Source organism: Anoplopoma fimbria, chromosome 24 (genome assembly GCF_027596085.1).
Source record: "Anoplopoma fimbria isolate UVic2021 breed Golden Eagle Sablefish chromosome 24, Afim_UVic_2022, whole genome shotgun sequence".
NCBI classification, from domain to species: domain Eukaryota; kingdom Metazoa; phylum Chordata; class Actinopteri; order Perciformes; family Anoplopomatidae; genus Anoplopoma; species Anoplopoma fimbria.
This window is the reverse complement of record NC_072472.1, coordinates 12,080,280-12,102,587: the sequence shown is the minus strand read 5'-3', so window position 1 is coordinate 12,102,587 and position 22,308 is coordinate 12,080,280. Positions and strand designations below refer to the sequence as shown.

Below are 22,308 nucleotides of genomic sequence, written 5' to 3'. Positions count from 1 at the left end.
AAGCTACCCGTGATTTGACAGGATTACAAAGCCATTTCAGAAATGACTTTCAGGCATCACTGTCATGTCTGTTTTATTGGGCAGTGGACAGTGCTCCTTTTAAACTGGCTGTCATAGAAGAAAGTATTTTATCTTGGCATGTGTGTTTCCTCTTTGTTAGGCATACATGTGTTTGTGTGTTCCTACAGGGGAGAAAATGAGCACCGAAAGATTTCGAAGTGGTGGGAGAGACAAGTGCAGGTAAGATCAGAATCCCAATTTAACCAAATCCTCTTCATTGTCTTCTATTGGTCTAGCAGACGTAAAGAGCAGAAAAGAACAAGAGAGAGAAAGTTAGGGTGAAAGTCACAGACTTCAGGCAGATAAGGGTGTATGTAGAGACCAAGAGAATCCAGAAAGAGGGTATAACCCACATGTACAGAATCTGAATTGCCTAACCTCCCTAAGTAGCTTTGAGGCTGCAGAGCTTTGTGATAAAACTTAAATAACCTCCAATTCCTCATTTTTCACTGGACCGGTGAACCCCGGAGGTTATCCACTTAACACTTCTGCTTGCTAAAGAATGCGCCCTAAGTCTCTGCATGTGACACTGTTACATGAAGTGGCAGGGAGAATTAGGGCACCCAAGATTAGCATTTTTTATTTTGTAAGGGGCAATTTCTTCTGGTTGTTTCTTTCCAATTGTCGCCTACAGCTCTCCAAAATGTAAAACTGTTGTTTACTTTAGTAATTATTATTTGCTCGTATACTGTAAAGGTGTTTGTAGGTTAGATGATGGAAATTTGATTAAATTATGTAATGCCTAAAATAGGGCAATTCAATTAATTTCCATTGCTTTTGGACTACTTTAATCCCGTGACAACAATCAACACAATGTCTATATTCAATTATATTTTTTATTATTAGCATGATTTTCTATAAATTATCACAGCAACAATAGTATTCTGTTCATAGTTTTAGAGTGGATCAAACATGAATAAATGTAAAAAATGCTTAAGAGAATATATGATATTTGATGCTTTGGTAATAATAACACCACATTGAGATTAATTGAATCATTGTTACTGTAATGTTAATAGTTTGGGATCTCTAAATTATTGAAGCCAGTGTGTAAAACTGTATCTTTCTATTTCTAATCCTAGTATTTTTTCATAGAGAGACACATTTTCCAATAGTGACTACTTTATTCTGGAGCTAAACTTTGAATCTAAAATTAAAAGTATTATCTCACCCTGTTCAAACCATTGAACTAAATTGAAATAAATATGACACAAAATGCTTTGGAGTTACATGATTTGTGTGCACAAATCTGTTATGCAATTTGTCCGCTATTAACTGTGCTGTTACACCTGTTGATTAGAATTATTTGAGCTTTTGTTCCCAGAAAAAAACCATCGATTTCAGAGCTTACAAAATTGAATTCAACCCCCCCACCTCTCTCTGGGTTTCAAAGATAACCTTTCACCTACATGAGAAGAGACTGGATTAAGGCCAAAAGAAGCTAATGCTATTGTGTGCTGTCTTCACCTCACTAATGCATGACTCTAATTGCGGGGTTACATGCATTGTTCAGTGTCCTCAGCTGATAGAGCGAACGCTGTTAATAAACCTCTTAGAGACCTGAAAGGTTACTCAAGTCTTGCAACACAACTCACAATAATGGAGGATCAGCCTCCAGTCTTTCTCTACTACTCTCTGTGACGACACACACTCACACACACACACACACACACACACACACACACACACACACGTTCACATGCCCGTCTCCTGCCTGCGATTATCGTCCAAATCTGATTCCCTCTTGCCCACATTCCTGGGTCGACCCCACTGCTTTGTCAAACGTTGCTGCAATTGCTGCATGAGCACACAGGACTCTGCTGCAGAGAGGACTGCACCGCTACAGACAAATTTCAACCTGTGATCTCAAGTTTTTTTTATACGGGCCGGTTAGGAGGACGCAAATCATAAGCTGCCTGAAGAGATTTGACCAAGTAGGAATCCGTTCATATTACTTCCAGTGGCCTGAGCAGAGTGGGGCCGCTTTAATGGCTTCAACCAAACCAACCAAAGAACTCTGAGGAGAAATCAAACCAGAGGAATTTCTGCCACTGGATTTAGCTTTTTTTTGCCCTGAAAGGACAGCACCTCTATTTTCTATTTCAGTCATCTTATATAACCTTCCTGACCGTAAGGACAAACAGGTAATAAAGATAACACCAGGATTTAAAGATGGACCTCTTTACTGACAGTCCACGCGTGCGCTCTGACAGCATGAGCAGCTCGGTGTCTCAGGGCTCGAGGTCCAAGGCGCTCCTCCGGCAGCGTTTGTCTCAGCTGCTGACCTGCATAGAGGACATGAGCTCTGACGACGAAGCAAGTGAAGAAGTGTCACGCACTCTGGACGAAGCGTTTCAGCTCTGCGGGCAATTCATTCCCACAGACGCATTCAGGTTGACATGCGCACAAGCTTATTCACGCATACACAAGTTTGGCACAAATACACTGGCAGGAATTGTTTGAGTTTATCTGTATTTCTTTACGGTTTGACACTTCTTAGTGATTTCCAGTTATAGGATTAAAGAAAATGTGGATGTTGAAAAAAGAAGACACGTTATTTATATTCTTCTGTATTTTTACTTTAGTATTTTCCAATGTCCGAGGCCTCAAACAAACTGTTGAATACTGTAACATATGTTGTTGAAAGTAGAAATTGAAATAAATTAAAGATAAACTAGAACTTATTTGTTAGCATCTAAAGGGTTTGTTTTCCAGGTTCATAATTTTTAGGATTAAATTTGCATACCACCAAGCTGAAGACAATATCTTTGAGACTAGTGTATGTAAAACAATGCAAATGTAGCATTGCAATTGACTAGTTAGTATTTCTCTTTTTCCATCACTTTGGTCAAATTTTATCATAATCATACACTCACAGGCTGCAAATAGTGACCTGGAACGTGGCCACAGCGGAGCCCCCTGAAGACGTCACCGCTTTGCTGCAGCTAGATGTCCAGCCGCCCACAGACCTCTATGTGATTGGGTGAGAAATAACAATATCGAAACTGGAATTTAGAACTTTCCCAGGAATTGGGCTGAAAGAAAAGAAAATCTTGTTATTGCTTCGTCAAGAAAAAAAAGGAAAAGAACACAAACCCCGAACCTGCTTTGTGTGTTTACTTGGTTTGTGTTGATGTGTGTCAGCCTGCAGGAGGTGAATGCCACCCCTGTGAGGTTCATCTCTGACCTGTTAGTGGAGGACGCCTGGAGCCACGTCTTCATGGAAACACTGGCTCCCAGGGGCTTTGTCAAGGTGAGAGAGGACAAAGGGGGACAAATGGAAATAGTAAGGTGTGGAATGATATAAACAGAAGTTACTCATTTAGATCCATTAAGCTGGTGTGAATAATAGTGTTTTAAAGGCTATGGTTTGGCTTAGAAAACCTGTATAGTCATGAGGCTAATATGCTTAAAAAAAAATCCTCAAAATAATCTCTGATTTAATCTTTAACTCAAAATATTGTTGGGCATAATATAACGCATAACCACGTTTAAAAAAACATTTTATAAGAGAGATAAAAAATACAAAAGAAAGTTACAAAACGAAATAAAAAAGGAATTATTAAATGAATCTCCCTCTCTGTTTAGGTCACATCAATGAGGATGCAGGGTTTGCTGCTGCTGGTTTTTGCCAAACAATTTCATCTCCCCTTCATCAGAAACATCCAGGCTACCTACACTCGTACTGGCTTCTTTGGTTACTGGGTAGGTTGTCACAATGTGAGCGAAGGTTATCCCGGAACCTTATAAACAGCAACGCTGTTAAACTCTGCACACCAGAAATCCCTACGGCATCAGATGCTTCAGTGTTTAAACACATTATGAAAGGCCTATTGTGTTTGTTTAGTGGGATGTGCAACAGCTTTGACTGAATGAAATCACTGACAAAGAACAGTGGAACTGGTGCGGTACACTGTGGCAAACACTTGCAAGACATATTGGAAGAACATAATCTGCCTTAAACTACAGAATATTTTACTTTCTTGTAAAAACTGCAACTAAATTAATCCATATTTTTACTGCATCATTTGTCCTACAAGTTAAAAAAAGGGAGATTTAACTTTGTAAAATCAACTCTATCTTCACTTCACATGCTATATCCGTCCCTCTCTGTTCATCTGTGTCAGGGTAATAAAGGAGGAGTGACCGTCCGTTTTTCCTTCTATGGCCACATGGTGTGCTTCCTCAACTGCCACCTAGCAGCTCACCTGAACTACGCTCTGCAGCGTGTTGATGAGATTGAGTACATCCTGGAGACACAAGACTTCGACATCTCTGACACCCCACATGTCCGGGATCACAAGTCAGTGCAGCTACGCCGAGGCACACAAACACCACATGCTCACAATCACACACTGTGAAATATATGTTGTGTAACAGGTAAGAAAAAGATGGCTCCATCCCTCTCACACAGGGTGGTCTTCTGGTTTGGCGACCTGAACTTCCGTATTGCAGACCACGGCTTGCACTTCCTCCGTTCATCCATCAACGGCGGGCGCCTTAATTTGCTGTGGAGCAAAGACCAGGTGATGTGTCAAAATAAGCACACACACACACACACACACACACACACACACACACACACACACACACACACACACACACACACACACACACACACGCACACACACAACATGACACACTCACAAATGTATTTCATGTTCCTGCAGCTCACCATGATGAAGAAGAAGGAAGCTTTCCTACAGGAATTTGAGGAAGGGGCCTTAAACTTTAAACCCACCTACAAGTTTGACCGTAACTCTGAAACCTATGATACCAGGTAACGTGTGCCGCAAACAAATACATAACACACAAATACTAAACACATTTCTCAAACTTCATCTGCTCTCTTGTTTCCTGTTGAATTCTGCACAGCACTCCGAAGACATGGTTGGGTTTTACGTAAGAAGCGCTCTAAGTTTATGTGTTGCATGTCCCACATTCCCTTATTTCTTAGGCACAGCCCCTTCTATCTTTTTCCTGACAGTTAGATGTGTCTCTAACCGACACATTTAACTGCAGAGAAACACTAAACAGGAACCCTAAAGCAGCCAGGGCAGTAAAACCCTGAAACCCAGCTCTTTCTGTGAGTCGTATCCATCCCTGACACTAGCACCATGTATGTGTCTCTCTCAGAAAGAGTGCTGTGGCGCTGCCCCTAACCATGTACAGACCCAGGCCCCTGCAGCGCTGCAGCACCACCCTCTTCTTCCTCCTCACCTCCCTCACCTGGGGGTTGCTCTCTGTGTGGTTGGGGGCCTGGCACAGGGAGCTAGACCCGCCAAGGTGGGTGTCTCCATAGATATACCCTGTAGGAATAAGAGCGGGGACACCAACTATAGAATATAGGCACCTTTTAGGTTTAATATAATCCCATAATAACTGGAGACACTGACAGAAAACAAATGGGGATTAGTGAATGGTATAACCTCCATGAATTTCAGACATGTTCTGCAAATTCATTATCCCTGAGACAACTTCCTCCTTTGTCCAGCACCCCGTTGTTTGTTCTTGCATAATACATGTGTTGTTTTTATAGTGAATGTGCATATAGACAAGCTGTAATCCCGTCTCCTTACATCCATTATTTCTCCAGAGCATGCTACACCGTAGGTATAGCCGTGCACTGCTTGTGTGGGTGGTTTGTTTCTTTATCGTCTCTAATATGTTTGTATAAGAATAACAATTGTTATATAGGTTGAAACAAGTAGAAAGGTGACATCTAGCGAGCATTAGAAACAGAGAATCTGTCAACACTTGGCTTTGCTTTGTTCAGTGGCAAGAAGAGGAAACCGGCATGGACGGATCGGATCCTCTGGCGCATCAAACCCAAAACCCTGCCATCAGAGGATGATGATGAGAAGGCGTCGACTTCTGCTGATGATGGGCTCGATGAGTATCCACTCCTGGTCAGTCAGGACAAGTACACCAGTGACATGAGCTACGGAGTCAGTGACCACAAGCCCGTCATTGCAACCTTCAGTCTGGAGGTGAGAGCAGGCTCGCTGTAGGACGCTGGGACTGTGACACAATTTATGAAACTAGGGCCCTCTTTGTCAGCACTCTAAAAAATAAAACCAAAAACATATAATAGCATTTTTGCATTACGACTTTACACACAAACATTGAATAAAAATCTGTTTCCACATGCCAACTGCACACTGATGTGCTAAGTATAAAACACGAGAGTTTTTGGCATTTTCATTTGTTGCATGCTGTCAATACAGACTATGGACACAAGTGCATAGGGGAAAAAACAAATTTCTTTATTCTCAATACTCATAATCGTAACAGTATCACTCACAATTACTCTAACTGAAGATGACATGAACGTGGTTACAGGCTTAGTTTTGACTGATGTGTCTAATGTTGATAACTGTGTGTAGCTATTTGCAAAAAATGGGTTTTAGAATTTCAAACGTATGCATGGTTTAGCATAACTGAACAATAGATAGGCTGCATGAGTTAGTGGTTTCAATCATTTTGCCACAATTACCAGTTTTGTGTCTTGGCAATTGCAAAAAGGTGTGACCAGTGCTTACTGTATTAGTCTTCTTCTTTCCGTCTGATTCAACCGATACTCTCTGCATTATATAAGCTCCTTCTCTGTCCTCTTGTCCCTCCTTCAGCTGAGGAAGTGCTTTGACACACCACTGGTGCACGTATCTCCTCTGGGCTTATGGAACGCCGACCAGGACGCTCTTCTTAACTACACCATCCAGGAGGACTTCATGTCCTCCACGTGGGATTGGATCGGCCTGTACAAGGTACTGGGACAGACATAGAGGGCGAAATAAAACAAACAAAATAATACAAGGAAGATTTGACCTCTTGGGGTTTTTCTCTCGCAGGTGGGGTTCAAGAGTGCGTTCGATTATGAAACCTTTGTTTGGGTTAGAGAGGAAGAGCTGCCAGAGATAAATGAAGTCATTCAGGTAAAGTGCAAGCGAGACATTTGTATAATGCTTGGACAAATAATATATGAATGTTTACTTTATTTATATGAATGTGTATGTTTTGGTTATAGGTATCTGTTGATAAGGATGAGATCCCTCTGCTGGGTGGACATTATGTTTTGGGTTACTACAGTACAAACATGCATAGCATCATCGGCCTCAGTGCTAACTTCCAGGTGAGTGTACCATTGTTACATTATACTTTATTTTATGTAAGTACTGTGTTATCAGTTGATTAATAAGGAGAGGATTGTGTCATTTAAACATCCACTGTTATACTACCGGAAATAAAAGAAAGGACTTGACTAACACTGAAATATGTCATGCAAAAAGTAGCAAATAGTGCATAGCAAAAGTTTATGTGAGTAATTGGTTAAAAGATAAAATGAAACTAAAGAATTACATTTTTATCCAAACTGTTTCATGCATGTTAATATAGAGGTGGATGGATTGTACAGATGTTCCTAATTAGGTGGCCACTGAGTATATATTTGCAGTAGGAAATGTGCTTTGCAGTGGGCTGTTAAATTAAAAAAATCTCCTCTTTGTTTCAATCTTGCAGGTCCTGGAGTCAAAGCGTGCCGTTATGGAAGGTCTCGTTCCTGAAAACATTAATGGACTCAACTAAAAAGAATAAATTCACCACAGTGCCAAATCTTATTCCTCTCCCCCGGAAATGTACACAGAATGTATTGTGTGTCTTTCAAATGCCCCAAGATCACCTCCATCATCTACTGAATAAGCTGATTCAGTCAGTAAATAATGGCCTCCACACTTCGCTATCACATGGACTGGAAACTTCAATTTGTTGTTTCCAACTTTGCCTCTAAGGAGTTCACCTTAATTCAGATTCACTCTTGCTGGAACAGCTTCTCCACAAATAAGATGAATTACTGTAGCCGTCCAGTTTATCCACAGGCCTTTTTCTGCCTGTTAGAGCCACAAATAATGGAGTAAATTATGTTTTTAATTGTAGTGGATTATACACTGCAGGTCAATACAGTTCTTGGTCAAATTGTTTTTGAAAATACACTTTAATGTTTTGATTTGGTCTATGTTAGTGCCACTGCAGAGGATTGTACAATAAGTGTAAGAAAGATCTGCCAATCATAGGGAACTGTATAGAAAATTTTATGTTGATGCTGGATTTTACTTATATTCAAAAGGATGCAGCTGGTAATTCAGTTTTTGTAATTCTTGGTATGGATTATTGCACGCCAGTGTCTTAGGGTGAAATAAGAAGGATAAGAGAAAGATTTATAAAATATAATGGAAAGATGAAGTCCTCAGAGAACATTTAATGTTAAATGTGAATACTGCATTATAACAATTATATTTCACATATAATTTTAATGTGTATTATGACAAACTCAAAGGCAGTGAAAAGAATCATGATAACATTGTATGTTGAATAAATTATTTATCTATCTTGATCTAAACCTCTTAACTGTAGTTTCTCACATTAGTGCAATAAAGGATGCCTTTTTATATCTCAATGAAAATAAGGCGATTGTTGTTAAAGAATATTAAAGTGTCAAAATGTCTGTGGGTGTTATAGTGAAATTATGTCCATTGATTGAGTGAACAATATCAGAGCAACAGAACCCAATGATCAGTATGTCTGATGTGCATTTGAATAATATATATATATATTTGTTGATTAGGGAAGTGCTGGAAAAAAAGTCTTTCATGTTTATCTGTGATCTCAGTGACTTCTTTTAAAAAGCAAACAGTTCAGTTTTCCTCTTGAAGTATTTACCCCTAAAAAATGTTTCAGTTCTAATTAAAACAAAAATGACAAGCTGACTGCGAGAGTTCATTGGCATATGAAGTAATTAATTTGTGATTGTACTGGAAATAATACAACCTATTTTAATATCCAATTTTAATGATACTACGACATATCTTACATATCTTACAAACAACAATGATTCGGGGATCTTGAATCTAGATATACTCATTGTAGAGGTAGATTATATTAAAAAAGTATTTAAGATATATGTCTTATAATAATAGTTATTGTAAATGTACCATTATCATTCAAATTATATTAATATTATGGTTAGTATTTTTATTGTAATAGCCATCATCATTGTTATTTATATCGTTGTTATTATTATTAGCATTGGTCATATTCACTGCTATTAATAAACACTAATATTACTAGTGTAATTATGATTATTATTATTATTAGCATTAGTCATATTCACTGCTATTAATAAACACTAATATTGCTAATGTAATTATGATTATTATTATTAGCATTGGTCATATTCACTGCTTTTAATAAACACTAATATTACTAATGTAATTATGATTATTATTATTATTAGCATTTCATTATTATTAATAAACACTAATATAACAGATGTAATTTCATGGTGTAAGTAGTAGTTGTGTGTTTTGATTTATCTTGAGGTACCTGAAAGTTGACATCGAGCAAAGAACTTACAGAAACATAAAAAAAAACCTTTCTTCCCTCCATCGCTATCCCATGAATCATTGCGCGACATGACAACTGCGGCTTCTTGGGGTATCTTTCCTGTAGAGGCTCTCCGCTGGTACACACGTGGGGAGTTTGAACACATCGCTATCTCGCTAAAGGTACAGTTTTAGCACATGTATGTGCCACCTCGAGGCCAAATAAAACTAAACACAGTTGTGTTAACAAATGGCGATTATCTTACTGCCCTGCTGTCGCTGTTAAAAGTATTTAGGGGTCCAGAAATGTTCGCTAGCAGCAGGCTAGCGGGGTTAGCATAGACATTGACATACGCTAGCTTAAAGTAAACCCCTAAATAGTTCATTCCAGATGGTACGAATTGGTCTAAAACTTCGTAATAACGATGTTAAACATTACCATATAATGTGTTGCTCTTTGTAACGTTGATGAGTTAACTTAACTGGATGCTCCGTGAGGTTTACGTTTGGCTATAATGTTGCCTTCATGACAATTTGAGATTTGACAACTCCTCTCGCCTGCTGTTTACAGCATGTACTTAAATACGTTTGACATACTTGTGTGTAAAGAGGACTTTATGTTTTTTTTAGATACAACTCTGAGGATGACGAGTGAAGACGTGGAGCGTCTGTTGATCCAGTTTCAGGATGAAGAAGGGGAGGTGCTGGGCTCCCCGTTTGATGTGCCTTTAGACATCACCCCAGAAAAACTACAGCTCGTCTGCAATGCACTGCTACAAAAGGTAATCCTTTATATTATAACGTAGATGTAGCATTTCAATTGAGATTAAGCTGTACATATTTGCACATGAAGGCATTTCACTAGTATTTTGTTTGGCCAGGCATCTATGATCTTCACTCTAAAATGAAAATGTGTATCAGAGTGTAAAATGTTGCATTCTTAAAAATGCAAAAAGTATTACTTTGTATCTGCTAGAATGACAATATCACTTGCTGTAGTCCTGAACACATTTCTCATTGTTATCATGGTTAATTTAACATGATGAATCCCATATTTAAGTTACAGTATTCAGGTAACCAAACACATTTTGGGTTCTGTGTTAACCTTTCTTAGACATAGTCAATTATTAAAAATACATATTAAAGCTGAAATTTCTAATCCTTGTTTTTTGCTGTTATTCACTGTAGGATGAGCCAGTGCCACTGGCATTTTTTGTGCGTGGAGAGGCTGAGGTGGTGTCCAGTCTGGGATCATGTGTACAGGCTCTTGGGGTCGAGACAGAGCAGGTTGTGCCGGTGGTTTACCAGCCTCAGGCTGTGTTCAGGGTCCGAGCTGTGGCCCGCTGTACCAGCACACTACAGGGACACACAGAAGCTGTCATCTCAACGGCTTTCAGCCCAACTGGCAAGTAAGTAACTCCAAAGCAGAATGAACAGCTGCTTGTTTGTAGTGCTCCTTTGTACTCTGATTTATCTAAGAGTCCTTATTATATAACAACAATAAGAAGGGGATGAAATTATAAATTATGTTCTGAACACACCAATGGATAGATTTAGACATGCTGTTAATTCAGTTGTCCCTGTTTGTTTCAGATATATGGCCAGCGGTTCAGGTGATACCACAGTGCGTTTTTGGGACTTGATGACTGAGACGCCCCACCACACTGCCAGAGGTATAAAAATAACTTCTACAAGGCAGCGTGAACGGCTATGGTTCCAGATACCAATGATTTGATTAATGATTTTAGACACAAATTAAAGCTGTAATCTGCTTTATTGAAGGACACACACATTGGGTACTGACCATCGCCTGGTCACCCGATGGGAAGAAGCTGGCTTCAGGGTGCAAGAACAGTCAGGTGAGCTTCCAACACATATAGTATGCCTTTTAGATATAAATCCTGTGCACGGTGTCTTTATTTTTTTTCTGGCACTCTTTCTGTAGATCTGTCTGTGGGATCCAGTGACGGGTACACAGTTGGGGAAGACTTTGACCGGACACAGCAAGTGGATCACTTGGCTCAGCTGGGAACCTCTCCACCTGTGAGCAGTCAACTCATCACTTTCTCTGAATTGCTTCTGTGAATTGCTGCCTATTTCACTGCTGACATAAAATACCAGATGCAGCTTCTGCATCTATATTCTATATCTATATTTTACTCGTGAAACTGTAAAATAACAACAACTTTAGGACTTTTTCAATAAAATGACTGAATTTAGCTGCTTTAGTTTTAGGGTCCTATTTAGACACTTGAATAGAAAGGAGCATTCGCTAATGTTATTAACAACACCTGTGCACGCAGTCAATTCAGTGCAGACCTTTAGTACTAAATGGTACAGTAATAGGCCTTTATCACAGAAGACATTTTGACTTGTACTGTAGGAAAAGCACAGGTGTTACTCATAACATTAACGGTGGCTAAGTCGTATACAAGTGAGAGTGACGGTGAGCTAGCATGCACGATAGAGGGAAGCTGAAATCAAAAGCAGTTTAATAGATTACAGCCACCATTCATTTAAATATTTACACCTGTGCTTTTCTTTCTGTAAAAAAAATGCACTAGTACTGCACCAACTCCCAAAACACTAAAACATTGTTAGAGTTTGGTTCCAGAAAAATAAAAATCCAGTCTTGGAAAATAATCTTTCTTATATGGGGCAGTAGCCTACTGGTTTTTATGGTTAAGGTCACGTACATCACATAACCTTTAATCCATGATTTTACTTGTGAAAAATGACTTGAAAAGGGGGTATTGGTGAATATTAGTGGTATTGAAAAAAAAACAAGTTAAAGTAACAAAAGTACCCACGCTCTTAAGTTGTAGTGTTTTGTATTCCAAAAAATGAATTGTGGTTTAACATTGTTCAAATTGTGAACTGGGTACAGACCCCAGTATACGTTTTATTTTTCTAAAAAAACATTGAAAGAAATATTCAATGAAAAATTGCATTCAGTAACAGAAGCTGGTGGAATAGGAGATAGCGTGACGTCAGGACTCCAGAGTGTATGCTATATATATTTTCCATCATTCTGTCCTGATTTACTGCTTCTCTGATCTTCCTCTTCCTCTCCCTTCAGTAACCCAGAGTGTCGGTACTTAGCCAGTAGCTCTAAAGACGGTTCAATACGTGTCTGGGACACGGTGCTGGGACGCTGCGAGAAGATCCTGACTGGACACACTCAGTCAGTCACCTGTGTGAAGTGGGGAGGAGATGGACTTCTTTACACTTCATCCCAGGACAGAACGGTGAAAGTGTGGAGAGCCAAAGATGTAAGTGTAACTTCTTTAAATGTGGATTGCCACGGAAAGAATGAGTTGAAATTGATGGGGGAGATATCTGTGTGTCAGAGCCAGACGTGATGTATTTTTACTTCTGTTTGTGCGTAAAGGGTGTCCAGTGCAGGACTCTGCAGGGTCACGCCCACTGGGTGAACACCCTGGCTCTCAGCACAGACTACGTCCTGCGCACCGGAGCTTTTGAACCCGCAAGCGCAACTATCAACCCCCAGGACCTCACTGGATCATGTAAGGACCGTGTGACTTTATTTGAGGAAACAAGACTAGTGTGATAATTGGCTAATCTTGGAAGGAGAGGCTTTCTGGCTAAGATGTTTTCATGTAACAAGCATTTTTTTCTTTTCCCCCAGTGGAAGAGCTGAAGGAGAAGGCTTTGGAGAGATATAATAAAGTTAGGGTAAGTACTGAGTGTTGCTGATGTGTTCACGTCTGCATGTGTCTTGTGTCAGTGGCCTTACTCTTGTGGTGGTTGTGCTGCAGGGTTCAGCTCCAGAGCGCTTGGTGTCTGGCTCCGATGATTTCACCTTGTTCATGTGGAACCCTGCAGAGGAAAAGAAGCCTCTGGCCAGGATGACTGGACACAGCGCTCTGGTCAACGAAGTGCTCTTCTCCCCAGACACCAGGCTCCTCGCCTCTGCCTCATTCGACAAGTCCATCAAAATCTGGGACGGACGCACTGGGAAGTAAGAAAATCTTATCTTATCCTGAATGAGCCTGTGTAGTACTGCTGTTGTCCAGGCGATGGTGCTGCTGGCGCTACATTTGTGTGTGTGTGTGTCAGAGTATTTATGTATCTGCCTGCTTGTCCGTCAGAGTATTTATGTATCTGCCTGCTTGTCCACTTTCCCCAAAGGTACCTAATTTCCCTGCGTGGCCATGTGGGATCTGTGTATCAAGTGGCGTGGTCGGCAGACAGCAGGCTGCTGGTCAGTGGTAGCAGCGACAGCACACTTAAAGTTTGGGACATCAAGACGGGGAAGCTGAACATGGACCTCCCTGGCCATGCTGATGAGGTAAAGTGGGGGGGAAGCGCAGATTCCTGATAGTTTTTTTTAATTGATTGTGATTCTAGTTTTTTGGTCTAATCTCCTTGTTTCTTGGGTGTGTAGGTTTATGCAGTGGACTGGAGTCCCGATGGACAAAGAGTGGTCAGTGGCGGGAAAGACAAATGTCTTAGAATGTGAGTCAGATTCTGAGGAACCATCTTTACCTTTTTGTCAGTTAGTTAAATTCAAATGTTTCCTCACACGTAACCCTTTGGCCTTGTGTTTATAATTCCAGATGGAGAAGATAGCCGCACCGCCGTTCCCCTTCGTAACTTTGGCAGAGGATTTCACATCTTCTACTATCAAGAAGCGAGACAGCCGGAGCAAAGGCAGCTAGGCTGTACCTAATCCCCCATTTGGCTTCATAAAACTGTCAAAAACGGCACTGTGTCAAGGAGCTCTAGCCGAGTCATGATGCAGATGCCCTCTCAAGGTTTGAAACTCTTGTGGGAATATTAACACTGTGAAGGTGTTTAGCGGAACGGGAGTTTAAAACTGGAGGGTTTATAATCATCAGAACTTCCATCCATCGAGATCATTTCCAGTAATAGCTACATTGTAAAATGTATGTCACTGCACCTCAAATCAATTGAAAGGGTTTCCATCCATGTGCATATTGTTTCGTGCACATCATGGGGCCCTGATAGCCTTTTTTTTTTTTGTGCCACGCCCACATATAGAAACCACAAACAACCAATGAATTTTAGAATGCAGAATATAATGAGATGCATACATTGAGAGATTAAAATGTAACCTCACTGGATGAGCTGTATACTGCAGTTGACAGGTGGAGCAGTGCGGCAGTAGGTGGGAGCGTCTAATACCTTCCTCTGTGATGTTAATGCCGACCCCGCTCGCCCTGCACCTTCAGCCTTTAATCTCCTGTCCTACGGTCAGCAAAGCCTCAGCCTGCTGATTTTTTTTTTTTTTTTTTCTAGTTCTGCGGTGAAGCCAAGTGTCACCAGCAAAACTGTTTTATTTTCTGTATTCAGCCGGCTTTGTGACTATTTAATATGAATAAATATTTACATAACAAACTATACCCAAACCAGCGAACTTTGTTTTACATCATTTTAACATGCTTTACCTCACAGGTCCCGGACATGGCGGTTTCCTCCACCACCTTGCTAAAAAGATTTGCAAACAACACTTCCTTTAAAGTCACTTCTTCAGACAGCGGCTTTAAATTAGGAAACCAACATGTCAAAACATTGTTTATCTTAAACATACGTCTTTAGAGCTCTATAGCGTGACTGTATTGCATTTAGTACACTTCCAATTCATTTCATAACCGATTTCTATAAATATATATAAAAATAAAAGCAAATCTTACTGTTTGTCAGTTTTTAACAGAGGCTTTTTGATATTTTGTCACACATCATTGAACTACTTTATTTCCATTGGCGACAGTAACCACTTCATCTCTATTTGCATACAGAACAGATACATAAAGATATCATAGGTCATACTTTTGAGTTAAATCTGGCCACTCTAAACTGTCCCCTGACATAATTTTAAAAGAAAGCAATTTTTATGTTACTGCACATTTATGGGAGCCTTAAATTATGGAATTGTAACTATTCAGGACGTGTGAAGGAGATAAAACTCTCTCTCTCTCTCTCCCCAGTCCAGGTGCCACTTCAGTGAAGCGTTATAAAAAAAACTGCGTAGAAATAAAACTAGTCTCAGTATTATAAAGCAGAGTTTGCTCATCCATGTTTCCTATAGTATCAACATTACAGGGCATTTTATTTATATGATGTCTTAACACTCTTAACACATTTCCAGAGACCCACAGATCAGATTTATCAGTTTATTGAAACCAGTGAATCATGTCACTTTAAATCTGGTTCTTTAGAGGTTTCCACATCAGATCTTGTAAATCATACTTGATGTTTTTAACCACATTATTTTACCAACATATCTTTCTCTCTGCCCAACAGCATCTTCTGAAACGTGAACGATCAAATCTGATATGCTGTACCATGACGTACACACACGGTTTTGGCCGGTTTATGAAAAGCGGCAAAGCATTAAAAAAAAGATTCTACACGGTAAAAATGTACTCTAGTTAATGAAAAAAATAATAAACGGGTGCGCTTGGTTTAAAATGTAATAAACATTTGCTCCTATCAGGGATATTACATTGGAAATTCTACATAATGTTTGGCAAAGATGAGTAAAAGGCTTCTGTGCAAGGCTTGTGTGGTGCAGCCATGTCAATCAAAACCAAGCCTCGCATCAGTACTAGTCACTTATGTGATCCAGCCTCTGACACATCTGCTGTCCCCTTGTTGTCGTTAAATATATGTAAACACTGAGACAAGAATAAGTGCATTCTAACATGGCTAATTAACTATTTCATCAGTTAGCGAACAAAAGGGCATGTGAAGCAGGTTAGCTTGAGGTAAACAAAATATGTTAAAGTGGCATAATACCTTTAAAAGAGGACAGTCTTTTGGAGGAGTAAATCAATAAGCACAAATAAAGTGCACTGAAGTCGTATGGCTTACAGTTGGACATTTTATCATCTTAAGTACAAGTGAATTCAGGTTTATACTTCAGGATGCGCAGCAGCCCTTGCCTGGAAATAGCAACACGACTGAGGTTCTGAACAAAGCATAACAGGCCAAATATAACAACAATAAAGCCTCCACAAAGCTCAACCACCTACTGAGAACCTCTGTCTGATGTTGAAAATGTAACAATGAGCTCACTAGCGTCCATTATTGACTCCCATCTCCTCTTCTTAAGACTGCATGTGTAGATCGTGATACATATGGATTTGTTTCCCACAATGTTTGCTCGCATCAGGTTATAACACAATGAAACAATCTACAAGAGAGGTACTGACCACAGAGCAGTTTGTGTTGCCTTGACAACCCCAGCGAGGGACTGTCAGCGTGTAACAGGACAGATGCCACATCAGGATCCATGCAGCCATGCGCAGCAGATGTTTGCAGAGGGCCATGAGATACACAGTAAACCGTGTCTGAAGTTCATCACCAAGACCCAGCGCAGAGATAGCACAGATGTTTAAGTGTGAAAACAACACAAGCACAGTCTCGGGTAAGCAATTATAACACAGATGTGTGAAGATCTGCACAGACATTTTTAAAGTACTGCAGCGAGCTCGGTTGTGTACAGCAGGGCTGCCGCCTCTTGGACGATTAGTCGACTAATTGGTCGTTTTGGTCTCCGATTTCTTTAGTCCGTTAGTTGTTTTTAATGCTTTTTTCATGCTGAATGACTTATTTCCTCATAAACTTGCCAGCACGTCTCTGGAAAACAAAAGTTTAACAGAGGTTCTTTTCGCTCCTCTGTTAATCTTACAAATCTGTCAATTAAGTCAACAACTCGATGAGAACACTAAGAAAGAGGACAGCTTCAGTGTCCAGTAGCATCTCTGTTCTTCCCTTAGTATTGTAAGTACTCAGTGAATAAAAAGACACATGTATGGTTTCAGTACAAAGTTCTCACTCCACAACGTACCATAACAGTCATAGATAGCTAAAACATTAGACAGACGTTAATATCTCTTTTTAACCTAGTAAAGTCCCCCCTATAATGTGAACCTTTGGTTAATGATAGTATGTGTGTTTCTTCTCTACATACACTGATTTTTCTGGTAATAAGACTCAAGAAACTGATACTACACGTTTGATAAATTCATTACTTCGTTTGACTTTGCATTAACCTGTTCTTCAAAATAAAATGTTCTCTCTTGATTCCTAAGTCTGACCACGAGAGAGAGAGAGTGGAGAAATGCAAAAATGTTAAGCAGCTACTCTCTTCCCCTTTCTGTTATCTCTGTTTTTAGAATACGTCCTGCATTTATTTTATGCGATGGAGTGTAAACTGGTCATGATGAAGAAGGGTCGTCTGTTAAGGGCATTGCAGAGAGCTAGTAAGTTCAGTTGTGCGTAGCATGAGGCACTGGTCTTTGCTTCCCTCTGGACCTCTGCCGACGTCTGGCCGGTCTACTGCGTCTTCCACACGTTGTTGAGTAGTTTGACCACCTCCTCGTAGATGACAAAGACTATTGCCACGTCCAGGCACACGCGGCCAAGCCTGGGAACTGTTCCTTTGTAGAACCTGTGGACAACATATATGAGGTTATACGGTTTGTCTACAGTAGTGAAACTTGTTACACAGCATGCATCGTGTGACAGGGTTTACTCACGCCTGTGGCCCTTCATGCTTCAAGATCTGAAAGGCACAATCGACTGTGTTTTTGTAGCGGTGGGCCTCCAAACCCTACAGAAAACGGAGTGAGTTAGGAATGGCGACTGATGATGGCAGTAATAAAACCACCACAGGGTGTGGTTTTTTCCTACCTGCATCCTGGTCTTCACCACATCCAGGGGTGTGTTTCCAAAAACACTGGCAGCTCCCGCCGTCGCTCCAAACATCGCCGTGACAATCGGGTGCATGTCTCGTCTGGGGTCGTCACCTTAGAGGACAAATACGAAAGTTTGATTCATGGAGAACGGAAGGAAAATAGGAGGAGAATGCATCATTCAATCGGACTGGAAAATGACAAAGACTGGACAAAAAAACAGGGTAATCAGATTCAGTTTTGCAGACAGTTAGCTTTCTCACCTTTGTACCAATTGCGCAGCGAGTTCATCACGTAGAACCGGATGGCCTGATTGGTTCCTTGTTTTAGCACGGTCGCTGTCAGACCTTGATACGTCCCTCTCACACCTAAATGAGTCGAACAGATTGTGTTTCTTTACGGAGCACAAACCACACATATAAGTACTGGTAGTTACAGACAGAGTTATTGTTACCAGCAGCCAATAACAGGAAGCAGGGTCAAAAGTGACGGCACAACAAAAGGAGTATCAAATACTCCAAACTGTGTGTGAGAGCCACTTATTCCACGTTGAACCACCCTGCTCTCTTACCCTGTTCTCTGATAATCTCACTGACGCCGTGAAAGAAGCCTCTGTATCGAGGTCTGAGGGAACACTGGTCATGGATCATCTTCACCTGGAGGACGGAGGGGGGAAAAAAAACACCTCCTCAGTCCCATTGTTTATTCAGTTCATTGTCAAATAAATGTGTAACGGCATCCAGCTCCACCGACCTTAAGCGTCTCCATCGGGCAGACGACCACGATGGCCTCCGCTATACCTGCTCCCAATCCACACAAGAGGCTGCGCGTGTTGTCTAGCCGACCTGTGGCGTCTCGCATCGGGTTGCTGAGCATCTCAAACGTTCCAAACCTGTGAAAGGTGGGAAGGTGATACATTTGAGAATAACAAGAGACAAAATAAGTATACATGGACATATTTGTGATGGATTCCACTCTAATCAATAGTGTGTTCATTGTCTAAATTCAAGTTTTCTGACTCCAAACAACTATACTAGCAATAATAATACCAGTAAACAACTCCAGTAAGTTGGTGAGCAGCAGTGGTAAATTTGATTAATTGGTTAGTTGAATTTGTAGAGCACAAACAGCAAATAATTGATGGCTCCATGTCCATGTTTCAGACAGATGGTTAGACAAAACATGGCATTTGATGAGATCACTTTAGATAATTTGAGAAAATAGAGAGAGCGGATTAATCCATAATGAAAACAATCATTAGTTGCAGCCCTACAAATTTGAAGTCTCAAGACTAAAGTATCAAGAATTGCTGCGTCACCGCTGTGACATCAGTCAACTGTTAAATCAATGTCAAATTTACAACCCTGCCAATCAGTGACGCTATAAACCAAAACGATGCAGGGGGCAATGGCAGCACCATTATGTTCAGTGAGTGAAGAAGTTCATTTTTTTTTTTTACATAAAATCTGTATTGTAAAAGCTATTATATAATCACGTGTGCTACTTCACCTCACTGCAGACTTGGGTATCGATCCATAGAGCAAGGAGCTGAGACCTCGATACAACCCTCTCAGCCCGTGATCTTGCACAGTCAACTTCACACAGTCACCTACACACACACACACACACACAGAGCATCCATGAGTGAGTAACCCAGCAGCAGATTAGCAGACACACACACACACACACAGGTGAAGTCAGGCAGCAGTCATGCTTGTCCCAGTGACCTACCGATTCCTCTGTATCTCGGCGGGTTGGCTCTCTCATCTAGCTGTAGCTGTGTCTTGACATACTCTGTGGGGAAGGTGATACAGATCTCTATTCCTCCTGCAATCCCACCTGAGTGAGTGAAGCAGACAAACACACTGTGAGGATGTGTTGACTCACTGTGCAGAATTGTTCTTGAATGTGCAAGGAGCAGGAGGAACTTAGCGTTTGTATCAGTTTAAAAAAAAAAAACATTAGATGGATTGATTGCAAAGTGGTGCTGATGCTAGACCATTCTTGACTGTGTTTTTGATTAAAAAAAAAATGCAAATGTGGTGGAATTACACAGCAATGTCTGCACAGCAAATAACAGCTGAGGGCTGCTGAATGTGTATTTGCTTCTTATTCAACACGCAGCATAAACCTTTTATCATCTTTATAGACGCTTTTTTTAGATGAATGCATCATTGTGAGCGCAGTAATAACTGAATACAGAAAGGTAGTGCAACTGCTGTAGCATCACTGCTTCACTGCTGGCTGGGTGCGTTTTGACCCAGTTCTGCACGGATCGCTTTAATGGGCGACAGATTGAGATTAGGTTTCGCTGTGCAGAAAGAAATAGTAAAAAATCTGCAGGCTGAATTAAAAAAAAATTGGTTTGCGAAATTCACCTGCAAGGATGGCCTTTCCAGGATGCGTGATTTTCCTCCCACCGATTGCGGCGGCCGCCAGGTTTCTCCTCGCCGCGTAGGAGCGCTGGTGGGCCGGCGGGGAGAGCAGCCCCGACGCGGCGGCCAGACGCTGCGATGACGGCTGCGGATGGAGAGCTGAGCACGGGCGTCCTCTCCTCACACCGCGGCTCTCGCACGGTCCTTCATGCACCGAAAACGGCTTCAGCAGCGACGACATGCTCGGTGGGTTAGTAGAAATGTCCCGGTAGTAGCGACGGTCCCGCTCGGACAATGTCAGACAACAACAATACAGGAAGGTGGAGGCTGGAGGAGCATCAATATTCAAATAGGAATCAGGTGATGGGGCAGGCCATTGGCTCACCACGCTGTGTGAGTGCCACAACTCGGTCACATGACCATGGGTGGCCTTGGGCGACCAATAACATGGAGGATGATGTTATTACTGATGTGCACAGGCTAATTTCTAGTCTGACCCTCTCTGTCAAATACCATGATAATCCAGAACAGTAAACACCAATCAATTCATTTTTAATAGGAATTTTATTTGTTATTATTAGAGTAACTACAAATGAGTGATGAGATATATAAAGCTCTATCAAAGACATATAAAGCTCTATCAAGTCTGGGGGGAAAAAGCAAATTATATAATATATGACATTAATATAAAAAAAAAGTAAAGAGTGAATTAAAACTAAGCCAATATTAGCTAAATGTATGCCTTAAAAAGCCACACTTTACAGTAATACCCAATAAAATACTGAACATTTAGCAGTGTAGGAGACATACTATGTAGATGTTTGTATTGTGTGTGAGTGCAAGTAATAATATAAAGATATTTAGGAATCATAGAAGAGATTCACATTATTAATTGTACTCTAAGAGCCATAGAATACTGTAGTAATTATGATTAGAAGAATCAAAGGAATAAGATTACAACCATACAATAGTATAGTGAATCGTGCCCCACACAAACAAGAGTTTGGTATATTGCTGCTGCCTCTTAATCCTTGTACCCTTAAATAGTGCTCTCGCCATGCCAGACCACACATGCACACACACACACACACACACACACACACACACACACACACACACACACACACACACACACACACACACACACACACACACACACACACACACACTGCCTCCCCCAACCACCCCTTACAATGAAACTAGGTCAGTGTTTCCACCCCCAACTCCTGAGAAAAATATACACGGACACAGAGAGACAGTCAGTGTAAAGACACTAAACTACGATGACCAATTATTGTTCATTTGGTTAATATATTTTAAAAACAGATACATTTCATGCTACGTTTGTTTCATTTCTTGGTTGACAACTTGTCTACTAGCACCTGTGCATGTGTGATCATACAGAAGGGAAGACTACAGCGAACATATTGAGTTCAGGAGTGAGATGCAGGTAGGGAGACAATATTTCCTCCAGCTGGTCTTTCTGATCTTGTTGCTTAAGCTCCTTTGTGTCAGTGTGATGTCCAGCTCCAGCAGCGTGCCATCTAGTGATTCACTATAGTTGATCAGGTCCAGGGTCAGATATTACAACACACTTTCACAGCAATTCCTTAAATAGTCACCAAATTTTGATCTATTGAATTTCCCGTGGCACGACTTTCAAACTTCTTTATTGCATGATGCATTTTTAAAGTATCTTTCATGCCTGACACATTTTTGTCAATCAGGAAAACATCCCAAAATAGACTTTAGGTACAGGCAACAAAAGTACCTGGAAAAAACGTCACAAAAGGTCACTTCACAACACAACAA

At 40.7% G+C, this 22,308-nt stretch overlaps 3 protein-coding genes across 3 annotated transcripts; 2 read left to right on the top strand and 1 right to left on the bottom strand.

The window, feature by feature from the left end:
* Positions 1-2,232: 2,232 nt before the first annotated feature.
* On the top strand, positions 2,233-7,767 carry inpp5kb (inositol polyphosphate-5-phosphatase Kb). Its single transcript, XM_054626519.1, has 12 exons — positions 2,233-2,453; positions 2,939-3,043; positions 3,205-3,313; positions 3,649-3,765; positions 4,188-4,363; positions 4,475-4,586; positions 4,731-4,840; positions 5,837-6,050; positions 6,690-6,827; positions 6,912-6,995; positions 7,088-7,192; positions 7,579-7,767. The coding sequence occupies exons 1-12, from the start codon at positions 2,233-2,235 to the stop codon at positions 7,642-7,644; spliced, it is 1,557 nt and encodes a 518-aa protein (XP_054482494.1). The 3' UTR covers positions 7,645-7,767.
* A 1,762-nt stretch (positions 7,768-9,529) lies between these two features.
* Positions 9,530-14,821, top strand: nle1 (notchless homolog 1 (Drosophila)). The gene is made up of 13 exons (XM_054626070.1): positions 9,530-9,620; positions 10,068-10,219; positions 10,626-10,846; positions 11,031-11,110; positions 11,220-11,296; positions 11,383-11,480; positions 12,517-12,709; positions 12,829-12,964; positions 13,087-13,133; positions 13,217-13,419; positions 13,590-13,749; positions 13,846-13,916; positions 14,018-14,821. Exons 2-13 carry the CDS (start codon positions 10,082-10,084, stop codon positions 14,028-14,030), a joined length of 1,437 nt encoding a protein of 478 aa, XP_054482045.1. The 5' UTR covers positions 9,530-9,620; positions 10,068-10,081; the 3' UTR covers positions 14,031-14,821.
* An 816-nt stretch (positions 14,822-15,637) lies between these two features.
* slc25a1a (solute carrier family 25 member 1a) lies at positions 15,638-20,838 on the bottom strand. The gene is made up of 9 exons (XM_054626045.1): positions 20,500-20,838; positions 19,853-19,960; positions 19,631-19,730; positions 18,875-19,013; positions 18,693-18,777; positions 18,385-18,489; positions 18,120-18,235; positions 17,966-18,039; positions 15,638-17,877 (listed from the first exon to the last, which is right to left on the bottom strand). The coding sequence occupies exons 1-9, from the start codon at positions 20,735-20,737 to the stop codon at positions 17,763-17,765; spliced, it is 1,080 nt and encodes a 359-aa protein (XP_054482020.1). The 5' UTR covers positions 20,738-20,838; the 3' UTR covers positions 15,638-17,762.
* Between the last annotated feature and the right edge of the window lie 1,470 nt (positions 20,839-22,308).

Bases quoted from the DNA above. Each gene is read 5' to 3' on its own strand.
- nle1 (XM_054626070.1), top strand. From the start codon at position 10,082: ATGACGAGTGAAGACGTGGAGCGTCTGTTGATCCAGTTTCAGGATGAA. The intron at 11,111-11,219 runs GTATAAAAATAA...GCTTTATTGAAG, and splicing joins GCCCCACCACACTGCCAGAG to GACACACACATTGGGTACTG. The intron at 12,965-13,086 runs GTAAGGACCGTG...CTTTTCCCCCAG, and splicing joins CCAGGACCTCACTGGATCAT to TGGAAGAGCTGAAGGAGAAG.
- slc25a1a (XM_054626045.1), bottom strand. From the start codon at position 20,737: ATGTCGTCGCTGCTGAAGCCGTTTTCGGTGCATGAAGGACCGTGCGAG. The intron at 18,490-18,692 runs GTAAGAGAGCAG...CGACTCATTTAG, and splicing joins TGAGATTATCAGAGAACAGG to GTGTGAGAGGGACGTATCAA. The intron at 17,878-17,965 runs GTGAGTAAACCC...TGTTGTCCACAG, and splicing joins AAGCATGAAGGGCCACAGGC to GTTCTACAAAGGAACAGTTC.
- inpp5kb (XM_054626519.1), top strand. From the start codon at position 2,233: ATGGACCTCTTTACTGACAGTCCACGCGTGCGCTCTGACAGCATGAGC. The intron at 3,766-4,187 runs GTAGGTTGTCAC...CATCTGTGTCAG, and splicing joins CTGGCTTCTTTGGTTACTGG to GGTAATAAAGGAGGAGTGAC. The intron at 7,193-7,578 runs GTGAGTGTACCA...TCAATCTTGCAG, and splicing joins GCCTCAGTGCTAACTTCCAG to GTCCTGGAGTCAAAGCGTGC.